An 11,661-nucleotide genomic window follows, 5' to 3' on the forward strand; every position below is an offset into this window, starting at 1 on the left:
CTTACTTCTTGAGCGAACATTAAGGCATTGACCTTATTCTCTATCTCTTTCATCATCTCGTCATTATCTATATCTTCCTTTGAAGGATGTTGAGGAGAATGAGTTGGACCACCCCCAGCGTTATCATTATCGATGGGACCACCCCCAGCGTCTTTGTTATCGGGAGGGGTATCCATATTAATATTCTCCTCTATTTTCGAATCGCTGTCTACTTGATTAGTAGTGTAGTAACGACTGGATTCACCGTGCTGGTTTGATAACTCTTGGAGTTGTTGGGCATGTAAATCTTTGACCTGTTGCACGGCCATCTCCATTTCGATTTTAAAATCTTCTTTCTATTTAGCCAAGGCTTCTAGCTGGAGCCAAGACATTCGTTGGGCTATTCCTGAATTAACTTTTCTTCCCGGAGAAAAGTCAGGATTAGTGTCACTCGAAGCGAAAACAGACTTTTCTTTGTCAGCCATGTTGCTGGTGAGTTCTGGGAGTTCGTCATCTTTAATGGCCGATCTTCTTTTACGGGAGCATCTTGATTTGGGTTTTGACGCTTCAACGGGAAGCCTTTGAAATACCGAGACATTCTATGGAGCGGTCTTGGGGCATCTACATTCTTATAATACTGTCCTGATTAATCTCTCACAAGGGTAGTGTGAGTCCGATTTTGGGGTACTTCTCTTTCGAGAGTTATTCGTACCCCTAGCCCGATAGTATAACTCATCGGCGTTATGGCTGGAGTAACCTATCGGCTGTTTACTTGAATTTTCAGGTATAACATTGTCATCTGTTGGACACATTTTCTTCTGAATAGGTAACGCTTTGTTGGCGTTCATAGGAGTCACACGTTTGGAATCACACCTTCGTAAGGATGAGATCTTAACGGGCTCTTGGTCTTCAACACACACCCCCAAGCGAGTGGTTACAGGAATCAACTTGTTAGAAGGACGCGTACGACCCCCGGTCTGAATAGTTGCTTCGGAATTGAGGAACGACCCCAAGCATTCCTTGACAGGAGTCTTGCCTCGATTTTCATGTAGAGGATCTAAGCGATCCTTCAATAGAATTTTAAATTTGGAGAGATCCACGCTGCCGTTGGGCTTTAGCGGAGGTGCGGGAGCAAGAGGAACGGGATCAGAAGTTCTCGAAGGCTGGGGAGCAGCCTTAGAGCTGGAATTGAGTGAGAGACACGACTGGTCTCTCTTGTCAGGTAGAGACGCTGTTTTGTCCTTCGGCACCCAAACTTGCTTAGATCTTGGTGGCTTTTTAACCATCTCTTCTTTTTGTAATTCTTGTGTTTTACACACAAGGATCTGGGCATGTGCAAGAAGGGCGCGGCGCCCCTAGATGCGTTCCTCGGGAGTAGAACGGGTTCCTTTGACATGAACCCATTTGTTAGTTGATGGTTGGGAGGAGAACCCCGATGCTTATTATAGCGACGGCTTAGCCACTTAGCGCTTTCTAAACTCTAGATCCGCTTGGTAATGGAATTCGTCCACCTGATCCAAAACCTTGGTGAATTGGCGGGCAAGATGTTGATGGCGCCTTTGACGAGCCCTTTTCGTCAACAATGGTGCGCCTTCGACGGGCAACTCCTTGACCTATGACGAGTTGTCACGAACGTCAAATTCGGCCTTCTTAAGTGCCGGGGAGAAGTCTTTAGTAGCAACTGGGTGAAGATCATCACCCCAAGTCTTCAGATCTGAAGACCAACGAACCCTCTTTAGAGAAGCGGTCTTCCTGCGCTTGTAAGGAGAGGAAGTCTGCAGGAGGAGGAGGAAATGTACTCCTCGAACTTCTACTAGTCGAACTCGTATTTGACCTCTTCGTCCACCAGGATCTTGATCGACGGTTAAGGCACGACAGCCTCGGAAGCAAGGCTGTTGGCTCCCACTGTGGTCGCCAGCGTGTTCGTGTCAAAAATTGGTTTCATTGCTTTCGAATCCATTATAACTTCAGGCATTACAATGATTCAAAATAAAAGATAAATTAAGTCTTTTTATAAAATTTTCCTTACAATGAAAAGAAACAGAAAGATTTCCTGAGAACACACGCAGAGATCGTTTATCAGTCTTCTGCTTACGCGAGATCTTTGTCCGTGCCGGGGTTTATCCGTGGACCACCAAATGATCAGATCCAAAAAACGGTTTCGTTGCCTCGTAAAGGAGACAAGAAACTAAAGTGAATATCTTAGTAAGGTGAGATACCCACTCTTCTCGAGAATCACAGCAAGGTGCGATTTTGAGGGAAGTGGATGAACCAGATGCAGATCTCTCGAATTATTCCTCTTTATGCTAAATAAGTCATCGAGATCTCCTTTTCCTCTCTGAAAATTCATGCTCCTTCACTCTCCCAACCGACAAGGCTTCGCCAATGCTCGAAAATTCTGGATCTGTGCAAATGAAGGCCCTAGGGCTGTTTTTATAGGCTTCAGAAGTCCTGTTTTCGGATAAGAACGAACGATTTGATCTTATTCTCAGTTGTAACCACTTAACCACGTTTATAGATAACCTTTAACTAGTTAGGGAGGCTCAGGATCAAAATCGGGGCAGTTCTGGACAGTCCGGGGTAGTTATGGATAGTTCGGAGCAGTTCTGGATAGCCCGGGGTAGTTCTGGACAGTCCGGAGCATTTCTGGACAGTCCGCGGCATTTCCGAATAGTCCGCGGCATTTCCGGATAGTCCACGATAGTTCCGGACAGTCCAGGGCATTTCCAGACAGTCCGGGCCAGTTCCGGACAGTTCGGGGCATTTTTGGACAGTCCCTAGCATTTCCGGACTGTCTGCATCAGTTCCGGACAGTCTGGATCAGTTCTGGATTGTCCAGGGCAGTTATGGACTGTCCGGGCTGGGCTTGGACTGTCCCGACCAAGGTTGAGATGTCGTTTTCCCCTTTTTGACTGTTTTCGTCATAATTCCTCAGTCCGATCTCAGAATGACATGATTCAAATTGCGTCAGAAAGCCAAAGAAGAGATCTACAACCTCCCATGGGTGAATCATGTATGGAAAGAATGAGACACGAGTGGCGTTTCGCCTTTCGTGAGTGAAATGTGATTCTAGATTGGACCGTTTCTTCACTATTATGCCGTCCTATTGACTCGTACGTTTCGTTGACTCTCTTCATTCGCTTGTCGACGTCAAATAATCCTCTTTGACTCTGATAATAATGTTCATCGTTTTCTCTCCGTCTTAAGCTGCGTGCGGAACCCATAGGCAATTTTTGACGCCTACAGTAGACTGGCAAATGCTTATTCCTTGTAATAAGGTATGTTATTGTTTATTTGAGTTTGTTGTTAAGTTTATTGCTTAATTTTCATATTACTGATTAGATGTTAAGATTAATGATTAGTTGTGACGGTTTCAACTTACTTGTGGAGTTTATATCTTAATTGTGAAGCTTAAAGCTTAGTCGTTATGATTATAGATTATTTGTGAAGTTTACAGATTAATTGTTAAGGTTACATGTCTTTTAAGTTTATAACTTAACTATTTTTTAGGTCAATGAGAACATTTTCATTCACTTATGTAAGAAATGTTTGTACATCAAGAGCTTAGGCATACCTGAGAATACAACCCCCAGCCTGATATCAAGGAAAAAAAGGAGGTAATCTAATATTACAAACTAGACTCACAACTTATCAACCCAATCCTTATAGTTGATAGGAATAGTAGCATTAAGCAAAATCGTGAGCATGTTGGTCTAGATTGCCTTGATGAGGGTCTCAATTGACTTTGGAGGAGTATTATGAAACTGACTATTTCTTTCATGCCAAACTGCAGAGATAACTTAGGCAGGTTAGCTTCTTGTAACAATATTATGCCGAGAAACAATAGACGTAGGAGGGCGGAGAAAGTGATAAGCTGAGGAGATTTTGAATTTACCATTAACCGAAGTTCATTCTTTTCTTTTGACCGCTTAACGCCTAAGCCAGCCCAACCCAACCGACCACCAAAGGGAGCCAAATAATTTGGCTGGGCTGACCCTCAGCTAAAACGTGGACGCGTCTAGTTGTGTTTCACAACGCGCAGCATGCCGCCGACACCGCACAAATTTAAAACTAGGTAACCTCTCGCTGCTCCACTACACCCTTCACGTGTCATTATTCGCGGATCCAGCTGCTACCCCTCACCTCCTCCATACTTCACCCGTTAAACTCCCTCGTCCCCCTATATGAACCCCCAACCCTCTCCCTCTCCATTCCCAAGCAAAACTCAAAACGCAAACGCAAACCAAGAACAAACAAAACAGAAAGAGAGGGCGGGCGGAAATCAAAATCAAAATGGTGGCCGTGTTCAATCGCTCCTTCTCCCTTCCCGGGTCTCCACGTCCGAAACCCGACCCGAAAAAGTCCTACCACGTCCGATCCATCAGTCTCCCCTGTCGCTCCCACCCCCTCATCTCCCAACTCGAGGACGACATCCGATCCGTCACCAACTGGGTCTCATCCGCACCCGTGTCCGCATCCTACCTCTGCGACGGCCTCTCCCGCCTCGACCTCCTCCACACCTCCCTCAACGACCTCCTCAACCTCCCCCAGAGCCAAGACTCCCTCCGCCGCGGATCCGGGTCCGAATGGACCGACCGCATCCTCAATGACTTCCTGCGCCTCGCTGACGCGCACGGATGCTTCAGATCCGAGCTCATTACGATTGCCCAGCAGAAATCTGACGCTCAAGTCGCCATCAGAATTCAAGATAAACTCAATATTTCTTTGTGCACGAGATCGATCAGGAAGAGCGAGAAAGAGCTCGTCAAGATCGCCTCGTCGCTTAAAGAGATCTCTAAATCTCAAGTTGGTTTGAGATTCACCAACGGAGTTGAGGAGGCTGAGCTGGCCGGAGTAATTAGAGAGGTCATTAGTGTGACTGTATCGGCACTGGCAGCTGTTTTCCTGGGGGTTGCAGATGTGGCGTCGACTGCGACGGGTGGAAAAAATTCATCTTGGACGCCGTTAAGGAGATTGTCGACTTCAAAATCGTTTAGGGGTTTGGGAGAAGAGAGCTCGACGGAGAGATTTGAGGTGGCGGAGGAGCGCGTGAGGGGGGTTGAAAGTAAAAGTGAGAGTTTGTTTAGGTGTTTGGTGAACATTAGAGTTTCTCTGTTGAACATCTTAACTTGCTAGGGGGAAAGAAAAAATTTGTATCATACATATATAGAGATTTGAATTTTGTGTATACTTTTGAGAATTACAACAAGGATACATTGATACAGAAAATTTTGTCTAAATTATTGTGATTGCATTTCTTTTCTGTTTGTTTGCGATAATATGGATGGATCAGATGAACCTAGAACTTAGATCGTGAATGAGATTCAGTAAAACTTTATTTCGTATACCAGCCCGAGTTGTATCGGAAAAATAAGAATAACATGTGTACTTATTCAGCATAACGGTCTAACTTCTGGAGTAGGGAAAAAATTAATTCAAATTAGTATAGTAAAAAAGCATTAATTCAAATTAGTAAAATAAGAGCACATGAAGGTATTGGCTTATTCATAAAATTTTGGAGATCTAGACAAAACCTTCCACTTCATGGAGGTTTTGTGAGATTTGTCCTTTTCTAACACTTTAGTACATACGAAAGTATTTTCAATCATCTTCCTTATCAAGAAGCGGTAAACATATTACTACTTTTAGCCATAATCTTTCACTTTTTAATTGATTGTTTTGATTCATTAAAATTTTTAACACTTACCATATCAACCTCGACCTCATTTTTCACTCAAAATAAATCACAACTATCAAGAAAATATAGATGCTTGTATATCAAATATCGTTGTAATTTATACAAATTTAAATATTTCAACTACTAAATAGGGCTATAAAAGTCAAATGATTTTAGCTCATCTATAAAAAGTTATGGAGAGATCGCTACCTTAACTAACTTTTGCTCTTCATAGAATAATTGTGATTCGTTAATTTTAGGTCTTTACCATACCCTCATACACTGCAAGCATATACTCCTATTCAATCAAGATAGATCACAATATAGAGTTCTCTCACTATAAATTTTTTCACCGGAGTGGATTCAAATCCACAAAACCTAAGGTTACCTTAATCCATTGAAATGGGTAACCTTCTACTTAGAAGTGCACGAATCAATTTTCATTTAAAACCTTAACTATCATATGGTTAAACGTTGTTCTTTTCCAAGCAACTTTTTCTTCAATAATTGATGATCATTTGTAGGTTAAACCGACCATAGAAAGCGGCAAAAGCCACATAATTAGTCTATCATTTGCCATAATTTAACGAGCCCCTCTAATCCTTCACCAAACAAACTCTGCTGTTCTCCTGTTGTTTCGTTAACGGTTCTGATTATGGATCGAATAATACCACATATATCACCTAATTTGCTGGCGTTCACATGGCCAATTGCAAACCAACTAAGAAAACTTGAGACTAAGACACATGATGACGCGCATTCAAGTCATGATTAGTTTCTTCACTCATTTGCAAACAATAAAGTCTCCCGACATATTTTAGGCAAATCATGTGTATATATGTCACTAATTATTCAAGGCACGAGTCAGTTGACTTTGGTCAAGAGGTATAATTAGTAGTCTGAGTTTAGATTAGGAGGTCATGAGCAACTTGATGGATGTGCTAAGAACCACTATTTTCGTAAGCTTAATCTGTTGGTTTGCAAAATAACTACGTAGAGCGCGTTAACATAATTCTTGGCATATAAAGACTTTTTTGGCCACGTGCAAAGATTTCTATGTTTGGACTTTATTTGGAAGTACAAAATAATTGGACTAACAAGCATAACTTAATTTCGATTTAAATCTAAACTATTTATGATTAATATTTAACCTACTAAAAATTTATAATTAACGGCAAATTACGGTGGTCCTGATGAGGGTCATGGATCCATATATATATATATATATATATATATATATATATATATATATGGTGTTAGGGGCACACCGCCCCTACCACACACCAACCACACCCTTCTCCATCGCTACAGTAAACCGGGCCCCACATGGGATTTTAAAATTTTTTAAATCCTATGTGGGGCCCGTTTACGTGTAGCGATAAAAGAGGGGTGTGGTTGTGGTGTATTAGGGGCGTGCGCCCTAACATTATTATATTATATATAATATATATATATATATATATATATATATATATATATTTTAAATTGTCAAAATTTCTTTTAATGACTACAACTTCAAATAATATTGTTCTTTGTATGTGTGCTATATCTGCCCTAGCTTTTAAGCCGTAAATATGTGAAGGAAACTAGATCTGAGATCTTCTTATTTACTGAAAAGTGGATATGGATGAATTCATTGTCTATATATACCGCTGCAATATTTTTTATTTTTAAATAGTTATTGTAAAGCATTCAAAAAATATCTTAAAAACAATGCATTACAAAAAATAACATCAAACTCAAAATACATCAACACAAATACAAGTTTAACTTGGACCTTTTATTTATTTTATTATTTTATTTTTATTATTATTTTTTTGGCTAATCATTTTTACTCCAAATATTTACCCATTAGTATTTTTTCGTATTATAAGGGAGAAGACGTTTAACTTCGATATATTTCTTCTCAACTCTGAATAAAGAAAAATAGTAATGGGCCGAAGTAAAAAAAATGAAATGGACGAATGAACCAGTGTTCCCTCGCTATTTGTGGGCTCTAGCCTAATCTAATAATCAACATGAGAAAATTTCTTCATCTGGGTTGCCGAGAATCTAGGTCGTGATGGATGAATTTGTATTGGGCTTACTTAGTACTACAAATCATGGCCAACAATATGACCATTTATTATACGTGCAAGGGATATTGGCCTTTTGTACAATTTCCATTGTCTCGAACATGGTCCTTAGACAAGTCGTCTGCGGGCTATAGTTCAAGGCCTGAAAACGAAATCATTTTTATTTTTAGAGAAAAATGTATCAAGGCCCCAAAAAAATAAAATGGTTGCGACCAGGCCCTCCGTATTATTTTGATGTGACAAAGCCCCCAATACATAAAATAATTATGTTTTAGCCCCTATTTACCTTTCCAACACAGCATAGAGAGAAACTGTTTACCAAAACCCTAAAATGCTCCTAACCCGTTCTCCCCAAAACTCCAAAACTTGTCTGCCCTCTCTCTCTCTCTCTCTCTCTCTCTCTCTCTCTCTCTCTCTCTCTCTCACCCCCCCCTCTCTCTCTCTCTCTCTCTCTCTCTCTCTCTCTCTCTCTCTCTCTCTCACGCTCAAACCTCCGTCATCTCGAGAACCCAAATTCGAAACCCAAGTTTTCACTCAAACGCCCAGTAAATCCATAAAAAACGGTTAAAAAGTTTAATAAAAATAGCCGAGAGCCCTAATGTGGAGAAGGTGAAGGAGACAATACCCAAATGGAAGGGGTTTGTCACCACCGCTGCTCGGCGTGGTTGGTGAAGGAGGATGCGCCAAAATCAGCCGTCTCTGTCTCCGCCTCTGCCTTCATATCCCCCGTTGGTGGTCCTCCTTCGACATCCTCTGAGGATGAGGAAAGTAACGAGATGACGGTGACCCTATTGATCAAGAAAAGTGGATCAGAAGTTCGAGACCACAATAGGAGACGCTCGCCAGAGGATGTGCCCATCTCTAAGAAGAAATAAGCTCCCAATAAATTGAGTGATTTTGAATTTAATTAATTTTTGTTATAAGTAATTTGTAAAATTATGGTGTTGGATGTTAGCTGAAAATATGAGCGGGAAAAAAGAAAGACATTTAACAGTTTATTTGTTTGAAATGCAAATGAGATTTATAAGTTCTGTTTATGAAAAAATGATGGTGAGATGGTTATTGTAATGTAGAATTAGTTTCTTTATTTGGGAATATGATCTCAACAATATCAAGTATAATCGTTTTGAAGAAATGCATGTCAATAATTCTCATATGTTGTTAGCTATTAGCAATGTATGTCAATAATTCTCAAATATTGACTTTTACTAAGTTAATGCCTTAATTGTTAACTATTTTTAATTCATGTTAATAGTAATCATTTGTTGCTAGGCTAAGGTCATGACTATTATAGTTTAATATTCAATTTATTGATAATAAAAATGGATAAAACAGGGGCCTTATTTGTAGAATTTTTGTCCTAATCATGTTAACTTATTATGTATGAAGTGTAAACCTGTTGTATGACATATAGAATCATTGTTTGGAATTTAGTTCATTGTGTTTTATTATCATGTAATATATATTGAGAAGTATAATCATAGCATATGAATTACAATATATAATCACATCCAACAAGTATGAAAAGTATGTGAATATTTGCAATTGGATTTGTCATATATTATATATCGAGAAGTATAGCTTGTACATCAATTTTTTTTAAGTGATAGCATTACATGAAAAAGGTAAATAAACAATTTTTACTTTTAGACATACATGTTTCATCATTAGATATTAAAGTTCATAAATGAATGTTAACTTGTACGAACAGATGTTAAGTTTTGTTGAGTGTTGTTAACATTTATCTGTAAGTGTTAACTATCATAAAAGGTTATTATGTTTTAACCTTTAATGTTAATATTTGCCACTGATGTTAATAAGTATAATGGATATTAAGAAATTGAATGATTTGTTAAGAGTAAATATTTGTTTATTTAGGAAAATTGATGTTGTAGGTGATATCAGGCCTACGACATGTTTTGGATCGTACTATGCTTTCATGAAAAATCTTCAACAAAGAATGAAGAAGTGGCACTGGGATGCCTACAAGGGAAGTAACTTCGAACATTACGTCTTGTTCGGACCTCCAGCACATGATCGACCAACACTAGAGCTTGTGCTAAGTCATTACGTTGGCGAAAAGGATGAGTTCTCGTTCCCCGATTCGAAAATCTGGTTGATGTTTTCAATCAAATTTGATGAGGAATGGGTTCAAAATCACACGGGATTCCCTATTGATGGGGAGTTGATTTATGGAAATAGAGAATCGCACAACCGGCTGTGGAGAGAGTACTTTGAAGAGAAGAAAGAAATGCTAAAGGCCAATGCAAAGGCAAAGGCAAAGGACAAAGATAAAGAAGAAGTTGGTAGCATGTGGAGATATGTTGAAGAGTTGCTGGACACACTTGTTGAGTCAACATCAAAGAAGGATATTAAGGATTTTGTGCTGCTTCAGATTTTGTACCAGTGTGCAATGATTTGGTGCCCTAACAACTCACAAGGTATCCCAAGACAATTGTTTCAATATGTGGATAGTATTAAGAGAGTAAAAAATGTTTCGTGGGGTAAATTTATTTTTGACAAGATGAAGAGAGACATTCAAATTGTTGTGGAAGGAATGAAAATGCCAGGGGTTACATACGTACCTGGATGCATACCACCATTCCTGTAAGTTGCATGTTCATATGGTTTGCTTTTTGTTTTAGTTATTAGCAGTTTTGATAACTATGATAAAATTTAACATGCATCAGAAAACATGTACAAGATTGAAAGTTAATAGAATATTGTAAAACTTAACATGTTAACATAAAACTTGATATATGAAAACGAAAGGTAATATTAAATTGTGATAGTTAACATGTACACCTGAATGTTAACATATAATAGTGAAAGTTAACCTCTAAGTGTGAAAGTTAGCTATTTAGATTGATGTTGAACAAAGAGTTATGAAAGTTAGAAAGAAAAATTATGACAAATATTTGTTGCTTCTACTCAATCTTTTTCATGTTATCTATAGTTCTACTAGTTTATAAAAGCTTAAAATTTCATTAATTCTATTTTGACAGTTATGGTACTATGAGATGACAGACATTCAAAAACCAGTCCTTAACTTGAGATGGAAGCCTCCATTGACTAATTGGGTAAGGGTTTGAGGGACGGTTGGCTCTTTGAGGAGAGATACAATTGTATCCAAGGCAAGGAAAGCAAGCATTAAAATCGTCAATAAACCAATTTCTCCCAGCATCCCACAGAGTGAGAAATACTCTCAAAGGGAGCCTAGTTGGAAGAAGAATGACATCTCTCGTCGTGGGAAAAAAGAATCCCCCTCATCTCCGACAAAAGTAAATCTATGGAGCAATCACTACCGAAGAAGGTTACTCAGCTGAAGAAGAAGGAGAAGCAAGAAAAGGTTAAGGGTGAGAAGCCAGAGAAGGTGAAGGATAAATCTAAGAGCTCATCAATAGGCTACGTACTCATCAATTATTCTTTACACATTCTTGCATATTTATATTGAACAAAATTGTATAACTTTATCATTATTACATTTTAATTTGCATTGTTTCATGTTAACTTTCGTTTTGCATGTTAGTGTACATTGTTTCATGTTGTATTAGTGTTAAATGTTAATGTTCAGCAGAACATGTGAATTCTCAGCGTAACATGATAACTTTTATCCTTACATGTTATCATTCATGCTTTCATATTATTTCTTATATTTACATGTTAACTTTTGTCTGTACATGTTACTTTTCAGCTTAACATGTTAACTTTCATTCTTACATGTTTGCATTTCAAATTTTGTTGATTTTCATAACTATTATCCTTTTTTCATAACTATTATCCTTAATTTTTTTCATTGTTTATATAACTGTAATCGGTATATGTTTTTTTTAGATTTTCTCCCGGCATATATGTTTTTTTTAGATTTTCATTGTTTATATATAACGTCCTCACTCATACTAGGAATTCCTAGCGGACTCTATACATGAT

At 38.7% G+C, this 11,661-nt stretch overlaps 1 protein-coding gene across 1 annotated transcript; it reads left to right on the forward strand.

Annotated features, from left to right (window-relative positions):
* LOC109850952 lies at positions 4,003-5,195 on the forward strand. The gene has a single exon (XM_020421038.1). It carries the CDS (start codon positions 4,273-4,275, stop codon positions 5,113-5,115), a length of 843 nt encoding a protein of 280 aa, XP_020276627.1. The 5' UTR covers positions 4,003-4,272; the 3' UTR covers positions 5,116-5,195.

The sequence above is a fragment of the Asparagus officinalis genome, chromosome 7, assembly GCF_001876935.1.
Source record: "Asparagus officinalis chromosome 7, Aspof.V1, whole genome shotgun sequence".
Lineage (NCBI taxonomy): Eukaryota > Viridiplantae > Streptophyta > Magnoliopsida > Asparagales > Asparagaceae > Asparagus > Asparagus officinalis.

Excerpts from the sequence above, each read along its gene's own strand:
- LOC109850952 (XM_020421038.1), top strand. The coding sequence starts at position 4,273 with ATGGTGGCCGTGTTCAATCGCTCCTTCTCCCTTCCCGGGTCTCCACGT.